The sequence below is a fragment of the Miniopterus schreibersii genome, assembly GCF_964146895.1.
Source record: "Miniopterus schreibersii genome assembly, chromosome: 14".
Classification (NCBI taxonomy): Eukaryota; Metazoa; Chordata; class Mammalia; order Chiroptera; family Miniopteridae; genus Miniopterus; species Miniopterus schreibersii.
The window spans coordinates 25,554,145-25,580,949 of NC_138114.1; the positions used below are offsets into that span (position 1 = coordinate 25,554,145).

General features: G+C 42.2%; 1 protein-coding gene across 3 annotated transcripts in view; it reads left to right on the top strand.

Moving 5' to 3' along the window:
* Window positions 1–24,416, top strand: part of RHOBTB1 (Rho related BTB domain containing 1) — a 107,960-nt gene extending 83,544 nt beyond the window's left edge. For all 3 annotated transcript variants that reach the window (XM_081158745.1, XM_081158744.1, XM_081158746.1), the window contains 7 exons: window positions 5,022–5,207; window positions 7,781–8,760; window positions 10,338–10,456; window positions 16,318–16,468; window positions 19,366–19,454; window positions 22,092–22,197; window positions 22,720–24,416. In XM_081158745.1, coding sequence (XP_081014871.1) covers window positions 5,022–5,207; window positions 7,781–8,760; window positions 10,338–10,456; window positions 16,318–16,468; window positions 19,366–19,454; window positions 22,092–22,197; window positions 22,720–22,889 — 1,801 coding nt within the window. In that variant the 3' untranslated portion in view covers window positions 22,890–24,416. The remainder of the gene's footprint in view (window positions 1–5,021; window positions 5,208–7,780; window positions 8,761–10,337; window positions 10,457–16,317; window positions 16,469–19,365; window positions 19,455–22,091; window positions 22,198–22,719) is intronic.
* The last annotated feature ends 2,389 nt before the right edge of the window (window positions 24,417–26,805 follow it).

The window sequence follows — 26,805 nt, forward strand, 5'->3', positions numbered from 1 at the left end:
ACTATATGCATGAAAGATGCATTGTTGACATGAATGGTTCCAAAAATGTTTCCGTAAAGAGCTTACCTCGATTATTTGGGAGGTGGGAGGGAGAGGAAGTTTGAAGCCCCAAAAGTGGAGGTCAGAGACTCCTACTTGAATCGTTGCCGACAGGGGATAACAAAAAGAAACCCATGAAAATGTGATCATGAGCTCTACTCATAAAGAGAGTATGGGGCTTTCTACTAAAAAAAAAGAAATAATAATAGACAATAGTGACTTTTAAAGAGGTGGGATTGTACCATAGAGCAAAGGCTTTAAAATGTTTGTTAAAAAGGAGACACTTGCAGGCAAGACTCAGGTTAATATAATTGTTAGCTTTCTTTTAGTCACCAAGTTCAAGACACCCAACCCGAACTGGCACAGTGGAGAAGAGCCTGTGGTTGTCCCTCTCACAGCTGTCAGGAATACTGCGTGGACTCCACTATCCTTCACATTGACCATCAGATCAGCCTTGTAGCAGGCTCTTGGATAAAGGATAATTTAGGGATTCTTTTTCAACTTAACCATGTAAGAAAACCCAAGCCCCACAGCTCTTTAGCTGAACAGTGGTGGAATGAAATAGATGGGACTAGAAAAGGGAAGGCAAGAAGTACTTTTGTGATAGAAAAGAGCTTAGAAAACTCATTTCTAATGACCAATTTTTGATAGTGATCATCTACCCCTTCCAGACATTTCTTCAAAGGATGAATTTGGCATTTTGGATTGGAAAAGCAGTTCAGCTTCTTGTTGCTCCTCTGGTCTTTTCCCACCATGTTTGCTACATTCGATTGTAGAGATTATAAAGAAAGGCCTTGAGAACGTGTGTGGCATTTGCTGTTCAAAGTCTAGCTCAGGCCAAGATATGTGGATAAGATGCACTTTTTTCAGGTTTTTTCCTTTAATCTTCCATCAGAAGATTTTGCACGCACTCCTTACGTTACCCAAATATCTTTGCCAATCTTTTCACATGCTATCTTTGGCCAGTGTTCTCCTTGAAAGATCACTGGAAAAATATGCTTTTTTGTTTGTTTAATACCTGGAGAAAACCCGATACAACTGAGGTTGGCTTTGTCAGCTCAAGCATTTTTGGATGACTAGGTCTCTTTCTGATCCCCTCCCTTCCTCCTACCCCTCCATGAAACTGGGAATTCACAATGTTTCAACGTACAGATTTACTTTGGATTGTTCTTCACTTACCTAATGAAAACATTTTATGGGCATTACTTGATATGCTAGTACCCTAGTGAGACATTTATATTGATATTTTGCCTTAGGAACAAGAAATCACATTTTCTCCAAAAAGTAAACATTTATAGGCAAGCAACTGAGATTATACACTCAAGTCCTTTGTAATCCTGGCTTTCTTTAATAGAGCTGCTTAGCCTCGTCACTAAAAAAAAAAAAAAAAATCCAAACTTCTCCCTACCCCTTCTCAATATTCAACTTCTGGAGTTTATAGAGTTTTGTCTACTTTGTGCTTTGCCTCTGCATTCTCCAATTCTTCTGCTTTCTACTCCAAATAGCTGTAGGGCTCCATGTAAATCCCATCAGCTTCTTTTTAGAGCTGAAATCGGAACCCTGAGGTCATTCCTAGGCTAACCCTACTGCCTACTATGTGCAAATGTCCTCATCACACCTCCCCGCCCCAGTTATGTTTAAACTCAGCTCTTCCAAGTAAAAGTAAATAAATAAGTTTAATTTTGAAAAGTAGCAGAGCTATAGAAGTAAACACGCCGGAGGTGGCCCTTTTCTTTTTCTCCTTCGTGGGAATGGCATTTTTAAACACACGCTCGTGTCCAACGTTGAAGTCTCCACGCAGGAATGGATGTTTTGATTAAAGGTTATTTAATGTCTCTAGTTCCTTGGAATTCTGCCTAAAGCTGGAGCTCGTCTTCACTGCAGGTTTTGTGCCTTCTTTGACCAGGTAAAAAAACATAGCTCAAAATCTAGAGGGAATAAATGGCATTCTCAAAATAGTTGCTTGCTTGTCTAGGTGTTTATGTCACAGAGGATACTGATGTGTTGAGCATGAGGAATTAGAAAAGAAGGTTGAGATAAGGAGGAATGTGTTAAAGCAGCATCTTCCCACGGCCCTGTCACCACCTCCATTGATGCAGCCTCTTGGTTAAAATCAGATTTTGAGCACTGTATGCATATTGCAGTCCAAAGGAATAAGATTCTGTGTAATCTGTACACAGTGTTTTCTTAATTTCTTAATTATATTTAATTAATTTCTTAATTATAATTATAATTTCTTAATTATATTAAGTCAACAAGGGTTAAACTGAATACATTTAAGCAAATATGATATTTTTAACCGCTTTCAATGTGAAGTCATGGGGACAGATTCTCATAGATGTGCATTAAAAAAGAAAAAATAACTTTATTCCAAGGATACAAATAGAATTTTGACTCAGTAAATCACTTTAGCTTCGGAAGTAGTGCCCCTTTCCGTACAATCTCTTCTCTTTAACTATCATTCTTCTGAGGCAAAATATTTACCGAGCTCTGAATTATATTTTGAGCTTTCCAGCAGCATTTCATACACTGCGATATGGATGGGACACAGTCAGAAGTGGGGCCCTCCGGATCTGTATTGTGGGATGGCATTGTGCTGCTATCATCAGGAGATTCCATTTTTTTCCAGCCCCCAAGGTCCTGTCTGTACTTGTTTACAGGTCATCTGGAGAGTAACTAGTATGTGTTCAGCGGCAAGAGTGTTATCACAGTAACCTTGGCAACCGAGCCAGCTCTGATTTCAAAACATCACATGCTGTATCATAAAATTAGATAACGGAATTGACATTTAGCTACATGTCTGTCATATAAATTAAACTCTGAGAATGGTTTCCTTTATAGCCACGTACCTTAATGTGGAAATAGAAGGCACCAATTAGAACAATTTTATACAAATACATACTATTCCACTTTTAGGTGCTAAATACATTTCCTCACTTCTTTCTGTATAATATCAAACCTCAGATGTTCCCGTATTATTCTCACTGTTCCAAAATTCATGGTGGCTTTATTTTATGATCAGGATGAAGCTTACAGCAGAGCTACATCAGATATCCTATATAAATAGGATTATGAATAATAGAACACTCAGCTCCTAAAAAATGTAAAATTCAAAGCACTCTTGGCTTTACTGGATACTGTTATTTATGCTGATTAGAATTAAGACTGTGCACTGAATTTTCTACTAAATCAGAATCCCAAAGACAGGACATGCTTCCCTTTCATTTATATATTTATGAATATTTTTACACATATTATATTTTCCAGTATGCAAGAACCTTTGATAATATATTTATTTCAAGGACATTCTAAACATGCAGATTAATGCATTCACCTACTTTGAGACCTAGGTCCTCTTTTATGATTTATAAATATTTTAATCTCGGGATTTTCCCCTATATTTGCTGTGGTCTGTTACAGTTTATATATATTATATATATGTATGTGTGTGTGTGTGTATAAATTTAAAGACTTAACTTGTAATTTGCATTTAATGTAAGCACCCTACAGTTTTCTGCATTACCACTGATTATTTTTAGAAATTTTATGGTTGCCTGGATATATTTATTTGTCTTTATTGATATGTAGGAGGGAAGCTCATTAATGATTTAAAAGAAGGTCTTTTGATTAAATTTATTCCTAGGTATTTTTTTAAGCAATTGTGAATGGGATTTCTTTTTTAGTTTCCCTTTGTGATAGTTCATTATTGGTATTAACAATGCAACTGCTTTCTGGATATTTATTTTGTTTCCTGCTACTTTGCTGAGTTCTGGACCCTGGAATCTCCTGCTCAGCTTTCAGCATATGTCTCTGGTCCCCATGGAACATGAGCTCCTGCTCTTTGAACTAGCTGCTTCCCAGTTACCAACATATGTAAATTTTCCTTCATTCATTTTGAGCTAAAAAAAATTTAAAAAATTAAGGATAGTGTTTTGATTCATCAAGTTGGTTCTTCTCATTACGTAACAATAAAGGCAATAAATTAACATCTAATAAAATTGTAAGTTTACTTCTGATTTTAGCTGCCACACGGTCTTGAATCCTTGGGCATAGCTTTCCCTATTCCTTATACTCCTCTGCCTCGATGTTCTTAAAGTCATCATTCAGCCTACTTTAACCTAGAATGATAGTTTATAATTCTTCTTAACGATACCTTTTAACGACTGTCTGTCAAACACCATAATGGCACAACTGTTTTGTAAGACAGTTCTTTGGCTTCTAGAATGGTAAGTTGTTATATAAAAATGAAAGATCTTTATGTCAAAATTGACTATAAAGCAATTTTTCTTTTCCCCATCTACCTGCTATGTGTCATAAATAACACCGAGAATAAATAACATTCCAACATTTCCCTATCTTATCAGCCACCATTTAACCCTTGCTAGTTTTATGTTGCATATGACCTTCTTACCTTATACCTAGTGAGGAGTCAAAATCCCTGCAGATGAAGAAACATAAGTTCTCCATGCGTGTGCTTAAGTGGGACGAAGGGTAGAAATCCTTCTGTGCACTTGCCGACCTTGTACAGCAAATACCGGTTACATTTTCAGTAACGTTTAAACTGTTCGCTTTCTCTCATTGGGTCCAGTCATCACCACCTTTATGTTTTAACTGGGAAAAGATAGTTTGTATTATTTTCTTTCATCTTGAAACTATTTCTTGCGATGAACAGAAATAGTTCAGCATGTCGTGGCTCCAGGACTGAGTCAAGCTTGGGTCGCCATCTATACTGTGCAGTAATGTCACTGGAAACTTGTCAACACACAGGCATTCGGCAGGGCAATATGGGCTGTCAGGGCTGGCCGTGGGGGTTTATCGGGCTCTTTGCATGACTCCGAGATGTTGTTTAATATCTAGTCTTTTTTTTTTTTTTTTGTCATGATCATTGGCAGTAGATGGATGGGAGGGGGGGAGGAACCTTAATGGTAAAAGAAAAAAGATGTTTAAAGGCAATACAACTTTTTTGTGTGATTTCCTTTTAGGTCTGATGTTGTGGTCCTCTGTTTTTCGATCGCTAATCCCAACTCCCTAAATCACGTGAAAACCATGTGGTACCCAGAAATCAAGCACTTTTGCCCCCGCACACCTGTTGTCCTAGTTGGCTGCCAGCTGGATCTCCGCTACGCTGATCTTGAAGCTGTTAACCGAGCCCGACGCCCTTTAGCAAGGTAAGCCAAGGGATTCGGAGTTTCGCTGTGTTGGCCAAGTTAACATTTAGAGGTAGCCTAGAGTTCTGCTCTGTGGTGGTCCTGGGACCCCAGCAGCCAGCCCTACGCTTTCAGTCAACTTACTCATGGTGAGGGGTGTGTCCTGACCCTCCTCATGCTCACCTCTCAGGTAGGAACCCATTTCTCTAAAGGGTTGGCTAGTGCTTGAAGTGAATTCTCTAATCATGACATGGTGTATGGAAAAGTGCTTTGAAATTTGTAAAGTATTAAACGAAATGGTAGCTACTCATAATGTCCTCGAAATTATGATTATTATGATAAAGTTAAATAATGGAGCGATCTGCCCAATTTGGGGAGGTTCATACACATACACATATCCAAAGGGTTTAATCTTCTCATTTGCCTCAGTCCAACCTCTGAGAGTGTTTCATTCCTAAAATGCCAGTGTCCAGCTTTCAAAATCATAGGGAACTATAGTTGCAAAACAACACTTTTTAAAATGTCTCCACTGGAAATAAAATAAAATGTCTCTAGCGATTATAATGTCACAAGTTTAAAAATCAACTTGAAGGAGGATTTTTTTTCACTGTCTAAAATGTGGATACCAATTTTGGGGGGACAATACATTAAGAGTTTTCAACAACTTATACTCCTTCAATATCCCCTTTATAAAAAATAATTGTGTGTGTTTTATGCTTCACTACATTTTTTTCTGGAGAGCATATCTTTTTCAAAATGCTGATATTTATTAGTCCCTTCCTTCAATGTTTGCTAATGCTCTTGTTACAAAATTTTATATGCATACAATTTTTTCTGCTCTCACAGCAAAAGCAAATGGTACTTTGTTTAGACAACTTCTGATATTCTGGGTACATTTCGGATACATTTTCTGGAAACATTCCATGCTAAGTTTTCACAGTCCTTCTGTTCTTAAATGCATGGACTGGGAATTGAATATTAGAAGCCACAGAGAGGCAAAGAGGACACATGGTGAATAAGAGACTGCCCGGCCTCAGAACGTCCTGTAGAAAAGAACAGGTTAAGGTGACCAGGCCTCACAGCCATGGCCATGCGGAGGATTGGGGAGAGTTACAGAGCTCTAGAGGATGGTGGGGGGGACAGGCCCCTCTATCGAGCAGTGCTGAGATTGCATAAAGGAGGTGATAACCTAGCTAAACCTTGAAAAGTGCCGTCAGTTGGTGATTTCCAGTCCGTCCCAGAACAAGGAGCACAAAATGCCCACAGGAACAAACCTGGACGGTCCATTTTCTTCCCTATACTTTTCCACTTTGGGGACATCCTACAGTTTTTCCTCTTTTCAATCCAGGTCTTCAAATCCAGATTCCACTCAGTGTTATTTCCCCTAAGACTAGTGCCTGTCACACACATTACCTTCGGTCTTGGAAGCCAAATACGTACTTAGAAAGATCAGTTCCTAAGAGCTTGTCTCAAAACCAAGCATGTGTTTGTGCCGAGGAGAGCGGATCACATCTTACCTGTGTTCTGGGATCCATCTGTGTCTTTGCTGTGGTCCTACTATGATCACAGAGCTGCTCCATTAAACTGCTTCCAAATGTTTGGCCTCCCTGGGTTTGATTAGAAGGTAAATTGGTCTCATGTGCCGGCCCAAAGGATGTCGACTATTATTCCATGAGCTTTGTGGAACCAGAAGAAATGTTTTTAAAAGAATTGCGGCTAAGTCACACTTGTGTTACGTAAGGATTTTTCATGCAAGAGTGAGAACTGTGGGCTGAAATGTGGAGAGTCGGAAGAAAGACCGGTTAAGAGACAAGTGCCCTTTTCCAAGCAAAAGGTGATGGGTTTCCCGAATAAAGAGTGTGGAAGAAAAGAGAAGGGGGAAGATACGAAAGATTCACAAACCTAATTACCGAAGACATAAAGAGCGTTGAATGGGGGCCACTGAACTGGTCTGGAGCTAGGGAGCTCTAGACTCTAATTGCTTAGCGGAGATCTCAGCAACCTGCAAATGTGACCGTAGGCAAACCCTTTAAACTCTCTGCCTCGGTTTCTGCAAAACGTAGAATGAAAAGAACACTCATAGGGTTATGGTGAGGCTCAAATGAGATGAATATGGACTCATTGTAAAGTTATAAAGCAAAATTTCAGCAGGAGGCGGTGATGATGAAGATGGTGATGGTGATGGTGACAGCAGCTAGCATTTACCAAGCACAGCGGACCCGGTACTGTGCCAAGCGTATTATCTCATTTAAACTTCTCGACAGCCCTTGAAGATATAGGTACTACTTATTTCCTCTTTTACAGACGGGAGAACCAAGGCTTAAAGAGATTAAGTCGTTTCCCCAGGATCAAATAGCTAGTAAATGGCTGTTAATTCAGTTATTGTAGTTACTACTGAAAGCATTTTTTTCCTATAGTCTTAAGTCTTTTATATTTGAAAGACTTGAGATTGGTAGATTTTCAAGAGCCTTATTAAAAGCCTGGGTAGGATTTTTAATGTATAATTCAACTAGGTCCTTAGGTACACCTTGGCTACTACTTTTTTCCCCCCCTAAAATAAAGCCAATGATAATTTTTAAAATATTCTGTTTCAGGCCCATAAAGAGAGGGGACATTCTGCCCCCTGAGAAAGGCCGGGAGGTAGCAAAGGAACTGGGCATCCCATACTACGAGACGAGCGTGTTTGACCAGTTTGGAATCAAGGACGTGTTTGACAATGCGATCCGGGCAGCGCTGATTTCCCGCCGGCACCTGCAGTTCTGGAAATCCCACCTAAAGAAGGTTCAGAAACCTCTGCTTCAGGCACCGTTCCTACCTCCAAAAGCCCCTCCACCAGTCATCAAGGTTCCAGACTGTCCCTCCACGGGGACGAGCGAAGCCGCCTGTTTACTGGACAACCCTCTGTGTGCCGACGTCCTGTTCGTCCTGCAGGACCAGGAGCACATCTTTGCACACCGAATTTACCTCGCTACCTCCTCTTCCAAGTTCTATGATCTTTTTTTAATGGAATGTGAAGAAACCCCAAATTGGAGCGAAGTTGTTTGTGGGAAGGAGGGGCAGAGCCGGGATGTGCAGGGGCGGGCACTGAGCGTTGACTCAGAGGAGGGGAAGGAGGAGGGCACCCCAGGGACGCCTCAGGCCCACCTGTGGGACTCCTCCAGCCAGAGCCCGTCCCAGCAGGAGACGCCGAAGCCGGCCGGCGAGGGCTCGGTCCCCGAGTCACAGGCCCTGGCCGGCTGGAGTAAGGGGTTTATTGGCATGCACAAGGAAATGCAAGTCAACCCCATTTCCAAGCGGCTGGGCCCCGTGACCGTGGTCAGGATGGACTCATCGGTCCAGCCGGGCCCTTTCCGGACCCTGCTCCAGTTTCTCTATACGGGGCAACTGGATGAAAAAGAAAAAGATTTGGTGGGCCTGGCTCAGATCGCAGAGATCCTGGAGATGTTTGATTTGAGGATGATGGTGGAAAACATCATGAACAAGGAAGCCTTCATGAACCAGGAGATCACGAAAGCGTTTCACGTCAGGAAGGCCAATCGGATAAAAGAGTGTCTCAGCAAGGGGACGTTCTCAGGTGAGTGGGGCCAATGGCCAGGTCATGCATGCCTTTGATTGTGTGCTCTCAGACACCAGCAGACATGAGCGGGGGAAAGGTAGCTGTCACTAACATGTATGAGTACTTATTTTTCCCATGTGTCAGGTACTTATTTAATTCTCATCAGACTTAAGGGCTAAATATTATTATCTCTGTTTTTCATATGGGGAAACAGGGACAGAGAAGGTCAGGTAACTTGCCCATGGTCACACAGGTAGTAAACGGTAAAGCCAGGATCTGAACCCAAGCTCTCCCCTGCAGTGACATGATATCACAACGCTTCCAAGGACATGTCAGGTTACTCCTGAACCTGAGCCCGTCAGCTTGATGCTCGTTTCAGGATTCCTTCCTGAGCAAATCTGTTCTCCACTGACCCTTTAGCAGACACCCATGACAAAATTCAGTGACCTTTTGTCCTGAGGCCACTGAAGTCCTTGCGACAATTTTGGTGACCCTCTGCATTCCCAGCAGGGGCGCCTCATCTCTTCCCACCCCCTCTTCTTTTTTGTTCTCACACTCCTTTCTGGTTCTTTCTTTGTCTTTAGCAACTATGCGTATCTGCCCACAATGTCCTTACATAATTGCTTAAGCACACTGATGGCCTCTGTCCAAGGTGGGCTACATACCCATGCCTCTGCTGTCTTACAGGCTTGTACTATTTTTGTTCTGAAGTTGTCCTCTGGGGGGGGGGGGGGGGTGATTATTAAACCTTGATTTCCTGACTTCTGTTTGTCTATAGACTTCATTTGTGTCTATCTTTCATAATGCCTGTCACGATTATGTACATTTAGTAAGTGGTTACTGAGTCTGTTCATAAATTTTAAAGCTGACAAGTAACATTTACTCCAAACATTGACCATCATGGTACAGAAGCAGTCTTGAAAGTTAATGAAGAAAAAAAAATGTTCAAACCTGCAGCAGATTAAACAGTGGACCTTAAGCAAAGTTGATGAAGTCACGCTGTCCTTACTGCAGAAGCATATTGAGCGAATACAGTGGGGAAGCCTCAGCTGAATTCCCTTTAAGGGGGAAAAGAGCTATAAAGTACAGTTTAGGGGTAATTGGAAATTTTTTAATATGAACTAAATAGTGGATAATATTAGGAAATTCTTTTTAATTTTCTTAGGAGTAATAATGGTATGGTTTTAGAAACTCTTAGAGTAAAGTGTATTATCTGTTAAAAATGTCTACGCACATATAAAAAAGTGTATATATGCATATAGCTGAGGCAAACATGGCAAATACCAACAGCGTGATAAATGAATTGTCATATTATTCTTACCATTGTTGTAATTGTTTGAAATTATTCATAATGGAGAGGAAAGAATATTCCTCTCCTTTCTGTGTCTGTATGGTCCAGAGAATGTGCGTGGTGCAGTGCGTGTAAATGCTTACTCCTTCATCCTTGGAGGGCACGGCGACCGCGTGTGCCCCGGGCGGGAGCTGGCACCGAAGCACCCGGTAAAGCTGCGAGAGGACAAGGGGTGCAGGGGGCGAGTACCGGCGCAGCTCAGCCGGGCCGTGGCTCACGGCGGTGTTTCCTCCACCCCGTGCAGATGTGACGTTCAAGTTGGATGATGGAGCCATCGGTGCCCACAAGCCGCTGCTGATCTGTAGCTGCCAGTGGATGGCCGCCATGTTCGGGGGGTCGTTCGTGGAAAGCGCCAACAGTGAGGTGCGTGCCTTCGGAAAAGCCCACGTGTGTCTTCGTGAGCGTGCATGTGCATTTGCATAAAGTGTTTTATTAGCCACATGACCTCGATTCTTGAACTCCTTGCATGAAACAGTTCCTTAGGCAGTGCTTGAGTGTTAAGGCACCCTCTTCTTCTTTTTTTTAATTTATTGATTTGAGAGAGAGAGAGAAATCTCGATTTGTTCTTATTTATGCATTCATTGGTTGATTGTTGTATGTGCCCTCACCCGGGATCGAAAGGTCACCTCTCTTCTTAATTCTGCAGTTGTGAGGAGCCACTGTTTATTGTTCACTTGTTATGTGTGAGCACCCAAGCACTTTACATGCATATCCTTTCATCCCCACAGCTCTCCTCTTCCCCGAAAACATGATTAGCTGTACTTTGTAACAAACATCTCCAGACAAGATACTATCAAAAGCGCATACAAGAGGGGCAGAGCCCGTCTTCCCAAAGTTTAAGGCCTTGAAATGTTTCCTCAGTCACCTCTGTGCTAGGCTCAGCTCGGCCCTGACCGGACAGGAGACCTCAGGAAGTCACCTCCTTATGCCTCAGTCTCCTCATCTTCAAGATAAGGGATGCACTGGCTTGCGCTTGAGGTCCCCGTGAGCTATGACACTCCCTGAGGCTCTACCCTGACTTGCCTTCTCTGGGGATTTGTCAACGGTAGCAAAAGAGTAGCAAAGCAAATGGTTACTCACCTAAACACACTGGGTCTAGTGGAAGCCCCTGGGTTGCTTGTCAGATGCTGGCCTTTTCCCAAAAGAGGGATCTTCTTAGAGCAGAGCAAACTGTATCTTGAAGACCCTATACCTTCATCTTTTTACAAACTCTGTTAAAAAAGAAAGAATTTCATTCAAACACTCTAACGTTAGTCTAGAGGTGAGCAAGCATTTTTGTTGTGTTTTACAAGTATTTTTTGACCATCTTTTTTAAAAAAAAAAAAAAAACATGGGGACACCCCGTCAAGTTTATTGTCCTAAGAGGTTTGCTTTGCTTATCTCAGCAACTCTCCAAATTTTAAAAAGAAATACAGAAAACAATGGCCAACTTTTCAAAAGAGATGCTCACACCAGAAATCTGAGCACTCCCATTGTGACCTAGGAGCCTGCATTTGCATCCCCAAGTAGGGAAACAGAATCCTAGAATCACAAGCTGGGCATAGCCAGGGCTGTGGAGGTCATTGGGCCACCCCTCTGCTTCCAGAACAAACTGCAGCTGCTACTAAACCAACTGTCTGCTGTTTGGAGAAAAGACATTAGAATTATCCCGATGACCTCTCCTGGTGTCTATCAGCCATTATAAATCAGGAGCTCCTCACTTGTAACTAAATGAAAACTTCCCTGTGCTCTCAGAGGTGTTTTGGGGAGTTATTACTGAGACTGCCTCAGCTCGTGGAGGCCGCCCAGGGAAGGAGCTGTGAGGCTCACATCCCAGCTCCTCTCTGTATAAGCTATGAGGCCTTGGACAAGCAACCACCTTTCTGAGCTCCAGTCTTCCTATCTGGAAGTCATGATAACCTTCAGTGTGCTCGTGAGGTATAAGAAGGAATACTTGCAAAGCACCTCATAAACTTTTACATACACAGTAGCTGTCATTAGTCTTATTTCGATGTCAGCAGTGTTGATATCCTTTGCCTCTTACTTCCAAAAAAAAAAAAAAAAATGTGAGGAAGCCACTGATTAATAAAGCTTCATCCTAATGGCATTTCACCGACTTTAATACTTTCTAGAGATAAGGAGCCCAGAGGCTCGCTGCCCTTATTTCTTCAGCTCACTGAGATGCGTGCTGACGGTGGTGTAGACGGCCTGCGATTAACCTGGCAGAGAGAAGCTGATCAAGGTCAGGGACCCAGGCACAGAGGGACACAGTGGGAGCTGACCTCACAAATGCTAATCCCCTTTATCCCTTCCCAGAAAGGACTGTAATTGTCTCCAGATTAAAATGTGCAGGAGAGGCGACCAAAATAAAAACTTCGCAGCAAATAGGGGAATGTGAATGTGCCCGTATGTGTATGTGGCTGTTTAGAAGCCTCTCCTGGAGGCGGCCACCTGTTGAACACTCTCCCGGGAAAGAGAAGGTCATTTACCACTTAGAGCTGTAGCTAAGGCTAATAATAGGTGCGTATCCATACAACCCAGCTCAAAAGACGAAGACCCTGGAACCAAGCAAACGTCTGGGCCAAAATTCCTCTAGCCAATGTATGGAGAATGCCGTGAGCAGTTGACATTCCACCCTTTCCTGCCCCTTCTCTTTATTTGTAGTATAGACTACGATAGTTACGTAGTTTTGAACTCCTGTCTCAGCTTGGCCTTGGGCTAGCCACCAGTCCTCTCTAAACCTGTGCCCTCATCTGTAAAATGGGGATATCAGACAACAAGGGAACTGTCTTCAAAGGGCATGCGAGGCATGCGAGTACATGTGTAAAGCATGGGATTTGGTGTCCAGAACATACAAATGCTCAAGAGTAACTAGTGACCATTATTACCCTAGAGGATTCTTGTTAAATGCTTTCCAATGAGGAGTTAAAGGTCTTTGTCCCCTGAAAGCCCTAAGTTAGAGCCCCCAGTTCCCTTCCTGGTAGAGGTGTCTATGAGAGAAGGGAAGAGCAACTCAAGCGCCCAGTAAACGCTTCACAGTTGACTTGGGTCCATATTTGCACTTGGGCTTTGTCTTATCTAGGCCACCTTTTAACTCTGTTTTGTCTTGTGAAAGTCCGACTTCCCCTACAAAATTCAGCCTATTTTATTTGCATTAATAGGGTGCACATGCATATTCAGAAAAGAATAAAATATGCCCATTGATGTTACTTTAACTTTTTTGTCATTTAATATTTAAGAAGACACTATTTTACTTATATTTTTCTCATTACTTTTAATACAGCAGTAAGCATAATTCTCTCCCCAGAGGTACTCAGCAAGTGGTTTATTAAAAATGCATGCCCGGGTTGTAGAAGGCAATGCTCTGGGTCTACAATACTTTCTCATTCTCTGGAAGACTTGTCTGTAATTATCAGCCTAATAGTCTGAGCTGACCTTCACAATTAAAATTTTAAGCCAACTAAACTGGAGCATAGAACACTGTTTAGGGTAGCATTATATTCTCTTTTATTACTCTCTTTTTTTAAGCTACATCAAGCAGGTACAATGCAAAATTCTTAATTCCATTTCTTATATAGCTTTATTATTTTTAAAGTTCTATAAAATGGTCTCTCCATAGTTATACAGTTCATTATAAATTTTGAAATCACAGAAACAGGCTTAAAAACAAAAATGAACCATGAGAGAAAAAAATGTGTGCTCTGAAAGCGTTTTTAATTTATTTAGTTTATTTTAGTTTATTCTTATTTGCTAGTTACTTCCAAAAGTTCCTAACATTACTGTACACAAAGGGCCATCACTTCAAAAAATATATTAGCAAGAAGGAAGCAGCAGGTCACAAATGATTACTAATGTCAGAACAACACTCCAAGGACATTGAGAGTATTGGAGCCGCTTGCTAGAATCTGTCATCTGCTGCTGCCAGAAATAATTTGTTTTATTTAGGATGCTTATTTTGCCATGACTTAGAACACACTCTTATAAAAAATTAAATTAAATTTTAAAGAACTGCTAAAGTAATCTGAATATTATCAAACCCATGATCTCAGTACAGAAGAGAAAACTTCAGATATCATCAATTCCAAATTTCTCCCCTGTAACAGATGAGGCAACCGAGAGTCATAAAGGGTGAATGGTTTGTCAAATGTCATACAGCATTGCAGTGACATCCTGGGCCTGCCCCCGCCTCTTGCCCTGTCCTTCAAGCCTTTATTTTTAGAAACAGCAGACATCCTCCACCCTGAGAGAGCAGGGATTCACAGGAAGCCCTGGGACTTTTTATATTTACAGCCACTAACACTTTGTAGCACTTAGCACTTTATAAAATGTGCACTGTACTTTCACCATCAAAATGGCTGCAATTTTAAAGTTTTACAAATTAATTAGCCTTCCATTATCTAGAAAATTATAGTGATCCAAGCACCACTTTAGAGAAATAAAATTTTGCCGTGTGCTCACACATGCAAAAACGAGTGGCTATAAATAAATTCATGTCTGTATAAGGTAAATGCATGTATACATAAACATGTCTACATAAACACGCACACAACTACAACCAGTGTTAGCGTCACTGGGGTAGCAGTTAATTGCAACACAATGTCTTCTTTATTTTAAAATAATATTAGTAATAGTTTCTACTTGCCAAGTTCTATCTATTGCAGAGGTTGTGCTAGAAACTTGAAAGGGTCACACTTGTTAAAATCATGGATGGTAATAGCCCCACACTTTATTTATGAAAACGTAATTGTTTCCATTAACTGTATCTGAAGGAGGGGCGATAATTTTCTAAATATTTCTAGGAATTTTTCGGGGCCTTTCCTTTGATACATTAAAGGGAAGTTCTGTCTGAAAGGATATTCCCTCTCTGAGATTAGCTTAAACAATTCTGGGAACCACACCACTAGAATGCATTGGGCATAATACAGAGAGAGAGAGAGAGAGACAGAGACAGAGAGTGCAAAAATAGATATATAGATGTAATTATATATAAGTATAGATGTATAACTTTATATGCTGTAGAGAGGTTTATTAAGTGCCAGGATTAAGAAGTTTATACCTGCTCATCCTTTTGAACTCAGAAATCCAGTTCTTAAAAACTATTGATGAAAGCTGTTGTACTATAACCCAACCTTTGTTAGCTTGCCACAAGGGGTTTCTAGCACTGCACAGAAGTTCTGGACATAGACTTTAGAATTATACTCCCTGGGTTCAATCCCAGTTCCTCCTTGCCAGCTCTGTGACCTTGGCTATGGAACTTAACCTCCTTAAACCTCAATTTCCTTACCTATAAAGTAACAACAATAATCACCTCTTCCTCCGAGGTGATTGCGTGTGGAAAGCTTAGCACAGTATCTTGTGCATAGGAGGCCTTCGCTTAAGGTTAATTTTTATAATCCTCCTCATTTCAAAAGTAAACACTAGGGCCCATTTCACCCAGTTAGAGACCTGCAGCGAAGAATAGCTGCTGTGCAGCACAGATCTCCATCGATCCGCGCCCAGCCATCCAGAACTCCCGGGCTCCCGAGCAAACTCCAGCACGCCTGCATCTGGGCAACGACCGGTACTCAGGAGGGAGTTTAGGGGACGCCTACAAGACAGAGTTCACCATGCCAGCCAGCTATTACCCCCAAGCCCAGGCGAGGATTTCTCTGGATTCTCTCAATCTACTGACACCTGTGTAATGCTCCAGTAGTTCTGAATCTATGTGGTTGTGCCATAGGAAAAATAATTAAGTGTGTAAATTGTATTAGCATATATTGATAGGATGTTGGAATCAAGCCAGTCACTGTGGCAACTCGAGTGGTTGCATAGCCTCTGTTTTGACATCTTAGAGAGCTGGGCTGTACTGTGTGTCAGCAACAGCATGGTTTGCAGCTCCCCCCAACACCTGTCATGTTGCTAGGAGATTTCTTTCCTCACAATAGAGTATTATAAGGTACTTGGCAAGGAGGGCCCATAATGTCATCATACATTTACAGCCCATTTGTCTGATTTATGAATCCAAATAGCCATTTAAAAATTCCAAATCAGCCTTTGTCAGGCAGCCCCACTCTTTTGTCATCTACAAATCAAACTGTTATGTTTAAAGCCGTAAATAGTGAATGACTTCTACACACAGCCTCAGAGCAGGTGTTCCAGACTCGCCGATATCAAATCGCACAGTTGGGATATTTATAAGCAGTATAGCCTGAAAATGTGCCCACTGCTTTCTTCATCAGAACTTAGCTTTTCAAATGCCATTTCAGGTGTACCTCCCAAACATAAACAAGATGTCAATGCAGGCGGTGTTGGATTATCTCTACACCAAGCAGTTGTCACCTAACTTGGACCTGGACCCACTGGAATTAATTGCCTTGGCAAACAGATTCTGCCTGCCACACTTGGTTGCACTTGCAGGTAAGGCTGATGACTGGAGGCCATGCGGCGTCTGACTGTCATATTTATCAAAATCACATTTAAAAAAGATTTTCAGGGAATAAAAATCAATTTTTTTTATCACCACGCAGTATAAGACAGTCTTGTACAGGATGATATGAACTGATGAAATGTATCGGACATCCCAACTCAATTCAACAAGTATTTTTTAAGCACCTCCTTTATGGTAGGCCCCGTCAGGTGATGCAAATATAAAAAGATGGGTAATGCATGGCTGGTCCCCTCATGGCCCATGCTCCATGCACTCTGCCTCATCTGTGGACCATGGAATTTGAAATTACACTATTGCATGCATGTTATCTTCATAATGTGTGCTCAGACACAGTCTTTAAGAAAGAAGCACCAGGAGGCAATGGTTAAGAACACAGGCTACTCAGCCACATTGCTGGGGTTCAGATTTTGACACCAGCATTCACTGACTTCATACTTGACTTAACCGCTCTGTCTCAGCTCCTACTCTCTTTAAAATGGAGATGTTAACATTCTACCATAGAGCTGTTATAAAGATTAAAGAGTTAATCTTCATATCTATCTATCTATCTATCTATCTATCTATCTATCTATCTATCTATCATCTATCTATCTATTTACCTATCTATCTATATCCTTAGAACGGTGCCTGGTCCTAGTCAGCATTATGTAAGTGGTTTTCTTAAAGCTATTTTAGAAAATGTTCTGACATTGTCAAGATCATTTTGGGAGAAAGAAAAAAAAGGGAGATTTGGCTTAACTTGACAAAATCTTATGTATCACTTGTAGATGTGTTCAGCTGGTAAGCTGAAGCAGGTCTAAGTAGGATATACGCATTCAAATACCTTTGCTTACATTTAAACCTTCAGCTTTATTCCCCTGCAGTGTCAGTTAGCAATCTGGGCATTTACCACTGCATTTAGTTGACTTGTGTCAATGGTGAAAGCGGAGATAGTGTCTATTTTGTTTACTGGCTTATCCTCTGCACACAGAAAAGTGCCTGAGGATATTAGGTTCTCAATAAATATTTGTCAAATCATTAAATGAATGAAAATGAATATAGGAGAAAACCAACCGGTCATGTCTGTGCTTAATTTTCTGGCAATGTCTTTAGGAAAGAGATTTATTTCTCTGTACTCAACATTTCTACTACATGCAACCCACAGGAGGTCAGAGTCCTCCCCTCCCCTTCCTTCTTCCTCAGTGAGATAGCAAGAGATAGTGGAAGCATTGCTATCTGATTTTTTAAAAACTTTTTTTAATCAATACACCTGGCATCATAGATCTAAATGAGTACATACTGCTTTTTGAAATAGTAACTCTAGGAAGCTGTGATGGTCAGTTTCCTTTTGCAGAAGTATGAGTTCCAAACCATTTGACTAGTCACTGTTTTTATAAGTATTTGTCCCTTGAAGATAAATTTGATTTTTTTTAAACAGCCAAAAGCAATTTTGAGCCAAATCCATGGAACAAGGTTTGTGATCAGTCTCAAAGTAGTACCATTTTTGATTAAATGTTAAGTATGACGATGGAAACATGGGACTGATTTTGCCATGAAAGAAATTGACCCAAAGAAACCCTCTCCTCTGAACCACAGACTTCTCTGAATGTTGGCTTTTGTTATTAAATGCTGTTATTACTATTATAATTATTTAGTACAGTATATGGCTTCCTAAAATGACTCCTCCAATCATTTATACTGTTTGGTATGTACTGTTTAGTGTAAGTATAGAGTGTTTAGAATCGTGTTTAAAAATCAGTTTCTGGGGAGAAAATGCTTTGCAAGCCGAAGTGTTGAATGAATATCAAGAAATGTTGCAGTTGCCTTAAATTAAAAAGTGCCATGACTTCTCTGGGAAATTTAGTTCCAAATAGCTCTTATTTGTCAAGCTAACTGAGGAAGGCGGTGACAAAGAAACCTCTGCCATCTGGGTAACATGTTGACCGGATACAGGCGTATTGACTAACAGGTATGGAGAACCAGAGCAGGATGTTAGCGTGATTCAGCAATATACTGGATTAGAGGAACAGATGCAATGATGGAGATGAAAAAAAACCAGCAACATCAAAGAGCTAGAAATGCGGGGCCCAGACTACCGGCTCCTGTCATTCCCGGAGGCAGGTGGCAGCCTAAACGGAGGTGGGATGGCTCAGTCTCAGAACCACAATTTAAATTCAGCTTCGAAGCCTTGGACACAGCTCCCAGGCAGAAATGGCTCTCCCAACTGGATTTGTGTTACGTCTGGCTGACGGTCTCCCCAGTCATTAGAATCTAAGGGGTTGAACAATATGTGGCCTGTCTGCAGCTGGTGAGACAGACATATGCATTCACATTTTTAATTCCCCATATGGACTCATTCCTGTTACTCAGTCTCTCCACTGTCAGAAAATGTTGAGATTTGGAGTGAGGAGAGTGGGGAAACTGTCAAGCAGGAAGATATTAGAGAATCTAGAGGATTCTAAGAAGCTGCTGGACTGTCTAGAGCAGCACTCACTGTCCGATAGGACTTTCTGCAGGATGGGAACCCTTGGTGTCTGCCCTGCCCAATACTCATGTGGCTATTGAGCATTTAAAAGTGGCTAGTTGTGGCTAAGGACGTGACATGGATTTTTTATTTTAAGTTTAAATTAATTGAAATTTAAATAGTCTCATGGCCTGTAGTTCCCATACTAGACAGTGTCCCCAGCGTCACCGGTACAATGGCAGAAGACAAAACTCTCTGTACTAAAAGGTCGCACATGGAATGGGCCTTAGAATCAGTTGCGATGGCTGCCAGAGCTGTGTTCCATACTTGCTCCCCTCTTAGGGGGCCTGAGACCCAACCCTCCAGGCAAGACGTCTTGCCTGTAGGGGACCATCTAACTTTCTCCTGTTCCCTCTTCCCCAGAGCAGCACGCCGTGCAGGAGCTGACCAAGGCCGCTGTGAGTGGCGTGGGCATTGATGGGGAGGTGCTCTCTTACTTGGAGTTGGCCCAGGTTTGTAACAATTTGCTTTTCACCTTTTAAGTGTGTTCATTCAATGCTGATAAAACATTCCACTGTTGCATCTGTCTAAATAAAGATGTCACCACCGAGTCACTGAGGCCCCCTGTGTTCACTGAGAAGATCTGAGAGTTTTACGTTTCATGCGCCATTCACCCTGCTGGGCTTCCTTTGAAAAAACAACAAGGACCTCACCCCAACACCAACCCCATTGTCCCCCGAGGCACCAGATTCGCATGCAAGAGAACAACTCAGGGTGTGCTAGGGGAGGGTTTTGTCTCTCCTTTTTAAAATTCTTGGACACATGTTGGCCAAGAAGATCAGTTTCTGGGATTCCATGTCCCATTAGGCCCACGCCGCACTGCAGCTCTCCTGGGTTTTTAAAAGCAGTATTTGTTAGTATTGCTATTGTGATTCTGTCACCCCAGTACACACTTGCAGTCTTCTTCTAGGGAGGGCCCGAGAACCAGCTTCAGCTTTGTCACTGAATGGCTTAATCAAGCACAGAGCTGAATCCTGCCTCAGTTGCCTCATCTATAAGAAATGAGAATGGTAACTCATACTCTATTACTCTCACAGATTATTTTGAGAATCAAGTGGGAGAGAAAGTTCAAGAAAGAGCATTGAAGAGTGGAAGCCCTCTCATTATGCAGAGCACATGTGCAGGATTATCTCATCCCTGGCGTAGACTTATTGACAATGAATTTACACTCTGAAGGAACTAAGAATAAATTTGTCAGCCTTTTCTTCAGCCTATTGGGTTTGGCTTCCTCTGTTTCCCCTCTCAGTTAGGGCAGTGGCGTACGGGTCAGGCGATTTAAATTGGTGTTTCTCAATCAAGGGAGAGGAGGTGGTTTCAGGGAGAGGAGGGAGGCACATAGCAGGTGTTCCTCAGGCCATTCCAACTGGCTGATTCACAAGGGGAAAGGTGGAATAGAGCGTTACAGCAGCCTGTTCAGTCCGACTTAACATTGACCAAGGATTTGCTATTTTCTCCCACATACCAGGCATCACCCTAGACAAGAGGACATGTAGAACCAAACAGTAGATTCTCTGCCCTTGGCAATTATAGGCAAGTGAAAAAAATAGACACAAGCACCAATTGGTAAAATCCACTGTGAAAAACAACCTAATAGGGGTTACAATAGAAACTGGAAACAGAAATCAGTTGCAGTAGGATCAGCAAAGACCCCTTGGTTGTCCAGGCTTGGAATTTGGGGTCTTTTGAAACAGGCCTGGAAGACAGTTTGTGATGTGTCCAATAAGTAGTTGCCCTAAAGAAGATGAAATGACCCAGAATTTCATGTAGGGCCAGCCCTCTTGAGGTCATGATTTGTAGTTGTGTCTATTTATTTGCTTTGTGTTCCTGCCCTGTCCCCTCCCCCACCCTGCCCACACATATACCCTGCAAGGAAATAATATGATTAATGCTGAGCTCTGACAAGCCTTGGGAGAAAGAGTTTAGGATGGAATCTCTCAAATCTTAGCTCATTCGTTAGATGCTACACAGCAGTGTGCTGGTATTTAACGATCGTCTTGGGGACAGGTGGGTGGGACCCAGATCTGTTGCATTTTCTAATTCCTGTGGTGTAAATTTCCCATCTGGCCACTTTTAACAACATGAAGTCACTAAATTCAGAGAAAGGAAGAAATACCCACAAATGACTTTCCTGAGCAGGTACAAGCCAATACCCGGTACACCACTATCTTAATCCTACTTTCAGAAAGAAATCTAATATTAAAAGAAGTTGGAAGCAGCAGCTAAAATTGTCCGTGATTTTGAGGTTGTGATTTTCAAAAACAGAGTTTCTTGCATTAGTTTCTAAGGACTTTGGCTTTTCTCTTGGCCTTTGTCCAGGGCCATGTGCGCCCCGGAAGAAGCCAAGGCAATAGGTTTCAGGGTCTTGTCTAATCCAAGAAACTTCAAGAGCAATAAACAGAATAGGTGCCTGAGAAAGGGTATAGACAAAAAGAGTGAGGGATGGGAGGAGCCCTGCCAAATTTAGGGAAGGAATGAGGAGTTGACTCAATTTTTGAGCATCAGGTCTTTTTCAGTCACAGCTACCTCAGCGCCACCTCCCTGAACACCTGCTCAAAAAGGAGGGGTGGAGTGTTCGGATCCCTCCCATCATGCCCACACAGCCTGCTCTTCTTACGTAACCAAAGGACAGGTATAGGACAGTCACACATTCCACAGTCTCCTCTTTCAGATCTTTGGCCCCAGCAAGCTGAGCTCTGACATGTGACACGGAGTATTGCGTTGCCCAGGCTTCCTTAAACAGAGATGACATCGCTGTTTTCTGCTGTTGGCTGGTGCCGTCCAGAGGCCACAGCTACTTATCACACTAGAGGGCCAGGTGGTGGGGGACAGTGGCAGGGCAAGGCATACTTTAAACTCCTGATCTGATACAGTGATTATTTTCGGTGCATCTATCACAGGGGATAAGGAAGGAGCGTGCCAAACGCTATACTTGGCTGGAATAAACCACAGCCAAAGTCAAGACAAGGTATTTACTGAATTAGTATATGGGCCTTTATTTCTTGCACCCCTATAGTGACTTCCTATTTATTTGTAGCCCCACTTTGGAAAAAAAAAAAGAGTCTGACCTACTTTTGGTCACTTCCCTACAGTTTCACAATGCCCACCAGCTGGCCGCCTGGTGTCTACACCACATCTGCACCAACTACAACAGTGTCTGTTCCAAGTTCCGCAAGGAGATCAAATCGAAATCTGCAGGTGAGATTCCAGGGTCCCCATTCATCCAATTTTTATCACCTCTGAGTCGATACCCTTCTTGCCCTTGAGAAGGAATATGGGCCGCGAGGCAGCTCATGGAGAAATCCTGCTGACTGGCTGGTGGTCACCTCCCCATGTGACATGACACAGGGATTGTAGGTTGGGAATTCTCTTTGGAGGCCTTTGTGTTTGGGGGGTGGCTTGGGGGGAACGGGGCTCATAGGCCCTGCCACAGAGCACACTGAGGTGGTCAGCTCAGCCTTGTCTGGGGAGGCAGGCTCAGGAGCAAGCTTACACTCTGAATCAAGTGCTCCTGGGTTCCGGTTCTCTGTACCCAGCTACATGGGTTTAGGGCAGGTGATTCCATCGCTCAGAACTTCAGGGCCACAATCTGCAAAGGGTCCTAATACTGTCCCAGCGCGTCAGGCTGCAGGTAAGCATTAAACAGAGAACCTAGCGCAGAGAAGCCCTGGGTGGAGGAGCAGCGGGCACGCTCGGCCCCTCACCCCCTTTCCTCCCCAGCCAACCAGGAATACTTCGAGCGCCACCGCTGGCCCCCCGTGTGGTACCTGAAGGAGGAGGACCACTACCAGCGCGTGAAAAGGGAGCGGGAGAAGGAAGACCTCGCGCTGAATAAGCATCACTCGAGACGCAAGTGGTGCTTCTGGAATTCGTCCCCTGCGGTCGCCTGAGGAGGCAGAGCAGAAAACGTGAGAACTGCGACGCGCCCCCTGAAAGCGCTGCTGTGCCGCTGGGCTTGTCATTAGCGAGGAGCCGTAGTTGAGGTTCAGGCAACGATCTCCCTCCACTTTTGTGCATTTATCTGGCTGGGATCAAAGCACAAGCTCACCATCAGTGAGCCTGGACGAAAAGGGAAGCTGACGATGCTCACTGCATTCCTTACACTTACGTGTTGTTGTTGTTTTGTTAGAAGGCTTAATAAACCTTAGTCTGTTTTTGTTTTGTTTTGTTTTTTCCGTTTCTTTTTATACAAAGGAAAAAGAAAAAAACAACAACCCAGCTTTCATGTTTCAAATTCCAAATTGGAAAATATTTTTATATGGTCTCTTGTATTTTGTTGAAATGAAAATACTATGTATTACTTTATTTTACAGGCCACAAATTAACCATGAAGTCTCCCTGTGATTCTCCGTGCCCACACGATCACGGAGCGTTACTACATAATTAGAGGGTTAGCCTTTTGTTGTGAACTAAAGGGTTGGAATGAAATTCCCCAAAGTGCAAGTTAGAGAGTGTTTAATCTTTGTTCTGCCGAATAACACTGGTATAATTACCAAGTCAACTCCAAGAACGTGTATTTACAATATTTGCCGTGTAAGTGCTAGTAATTATATGGTTATATGTGCCATGTAAAATATAGTGATATCAAACCTTCTGTTGTTTAAAATGTCTAGATTCAAGAGGATAATCTTTCTAATCACTAGAAGGGCTTATTAAATCCCAGCATTATTCAGGGCAGACTCACTGGTGGACCTGAATACAAAAGATACCATGAGTGTTGGTGTTTGCATCGCTGTGTTAGGGCTCGTGTCCCAGTCTTCCTGATCTCGCCATGCTTCTGCATGCAGATTCTCTACTGACTTGAATCTAGTTGGATAAGGGCAAGGGTCCCCGAACTCTGTCCCACTGTCTGCAGGCTTGTCACATCTCACCACCAGAAACAAGATTCCTCAGGTCTCTCACCTGTGGCCAACTTCATTTTGAAGATATATTTTTAACTCTTCCCAGGGAAATTCCATGTTGCTGCAGAAATAGGCTAAGGAAGGCAGAGAACCCACCATTCCCCTTCACAGGGGGGCCTGTGAAGGCGCAAAGCTGGAGGCTGGGTCATCTGGGGTCCCTGTATTCTCCAATGCAGACAGGAATCTTATTCCAAGAGTCTAGGAAATGGTGCTATTGTGAGTTCGTTCTGACCCTTTGTCACTCTGAGTTTTCAGTGTTAAAATAGAAAGGACTGAGCAGGGGAGCTTTCAGAAGGCAGTCAATCATTGCTTCTCTGTAAATTAAAAGGTTACAGCACTCATACAGTGCATTTTAAGGCCACAGCTCCATTCCTACCACGGGATGCTGTATAGTGGAAACTTGGGCTTATTCTGTTGAGAGGTCAACTTACTAATGCTAAAGGCTGTGGATTTGTTTTTTGGTGTGTGTGTGGGTTTTTTTCCAGCTTTCAGAACTTGAGAAAGAGGCAGTTGAGTCCAAACCCCAATGTTGACAGTCATGTGCATTCGAAAAATCTCTGTAGATCGTTGATGGGCATTTATTACTGACAGGGAAACACACCAGATACAAGAGTTTGGAAAGGCCCCAAAATACATCGCCCTTTCACGACAAGGGAGGGGGCAATAGAGTATGGATGGATGGTTGTAAATGCATCTGCTTTAATTTTCCGTCGATTGAGTTGTGAATCATTAATGGAAGGAGAAAGGAGACAGAATGAAAGGATAAATGTCAGGACTCAGGAAGAAATGGCATATATCCTGTCACTAAATGGTAGAGGCTGAGTTTTCAGTGTGTAGTCAGAGTGGAATTTACGCTACCAAAGCTCCCATTTGATTGTAATCTTGCCAAAAACGTAATGGACGTATAAATGACCCTGGGGTATAAGCAATAATATCCACTAGTGTTTGTTATCAGCTACTCTGACCAAGTGGCTGGTTCATTTGGTGGACGCTGACTATGGCCTTTAACCATGGTGGTTTGTTTTGTGTTTTTTATTTCACAAAAAGCCAATAAAATTGTTTAGCTATAATATGCCTCAGTTGTTTTTATTAAGGACTACCATTATCATGAATGTAATGTTAATAACTTTTTTAAAAACTTTCAAGGTGCTGGGTCACAGGGGTTGTGTGTGCTCCAGTAACACGAAGGCTTGAACAACTGTCGTCTTTGTTTTAGGTCTTGCCAGCCACGATGCAAAAGAGTGGTCTGGTTCTTTGCTCTTGGCTAATATGGTTTTGTCACTGGCGGTGCAGCTTTGGGAAAAAAACAAATGATGTCTCTACTCTAATGGACTTATTATAACCCGGGTTTGGGCAATTTGCCAGAAATTAAGTGAAAGGTTGCATTGGTGGGCTCATGAAAATCAGTCTGTTCAGAAGCACATCTGAGAAAGCCTTTCGGAAAGTGTGTAAACAATTTCTGCACCTCTGGGTGGTGTAATCTTTACCCAGGCTCAGAGGGAAGAGTAGTCTCCAATGGGATCTCATAGGGGGACTTTTCTGAGTGGCAGGTTCTCTAAAACTCCATGGAAAGGAGTTGACCCCCCTCAAAAAAAGCAAAAAAACTGCAGAAAAAGGCAGTGAGATTCCCAACACATTCCCATACCTTTTAAAGGTGGGTGGTCCAAGTCATGGCACCTCATACATAATGCGTATCAGTGGAGTCTTACCGATAGAAAGTTTTCTTCTAAGTTTCTCCTAGAGCAATGCCTGGGAAATCACCAAGAACTTCAACAACCCTATATTGGCACGATAGGAACCATAAATCCTACAAGTTTAAAGATAACAAGTAATTTCATTATGGACATTCAAGAGCAAGAATCCAATGTTTCTAAAATCTCTTTTACATTTGCTTCCATTGTATGGTAATCAGTTGTCAGAATTCAGTTTTTCATCACGGTGTCATTAACTAAGTAGAATACTGTCTACTAATTAGAGGAAAAAGCAAAGTGAATCCCAAGTTTGGAAACTATTTTATGAGTTTCGCATTTCTGGAATGAATGACCAAGCTTTTTCTTGAATTGGGTTGAATTTTTCTTGAATAATGCCTTTTTTTTTTCCTAGAAGGATGTGATTATTGCGTAAAAGATGTAAAGTTAGAAGTTAGCCAGGGAGACTGTGTTTGTTGTGTGTGCATGTGCGTGTAAGTAATCAAAAAGCAGCATAAGGAAAAAAAGGCTAAGAGCAATTTTTTAAAAAATTAAAAGAAAGAGGAAGAAGGGTCACTGACAGAAACCATGGAAGCAGAATGAAGCACTCTGAGCCACAGATGTACTCTCTTCCTTTTAAAAATGCTAATTTATGAGATTACTCTATATTTCATGACTTAATTTATTTTCAGATGAAGACTTTGTTCTCTTGAATTTCCAATTAGGCAGGTGATATATGCAACATGAAAAGGCACTGGGGTGGCAACACTGCTGACCTCCTGTCAAAGCAATGCTTCAGAAGCAACGCTGTTCCCTTTGGCTACATTTGAAAATTCCACCCTGTGCTGATAGTACCTCTAACGTGGGCATTTTTACTTAAGCCATTCAGATGCCTGATTTTTCACTGGGTTTATGGGCAGGTGCCTCATCAGTTACAGATTTACAGACTATAGTCTACAAAATAGGGAAATCATTTAAGAGCAGATAACTCCTGGGTAGAAATCAATCAACCATAATAGTCACACATGCACAGACATGAAAGCATTAGAAACAGCGTAGGATACATGAAGCGAGTATCCTAGAAATAGAACATTTTACTGACATGGATTTCCAGTAGAATGGAGATGAAATGGGTCATGCCCAAAGGTGGCCCATAGAAGAAGTATTTAAATTCTTTGAGTCTGAAGACATTCTCAATTCTGAAGACAAGGCTGGTT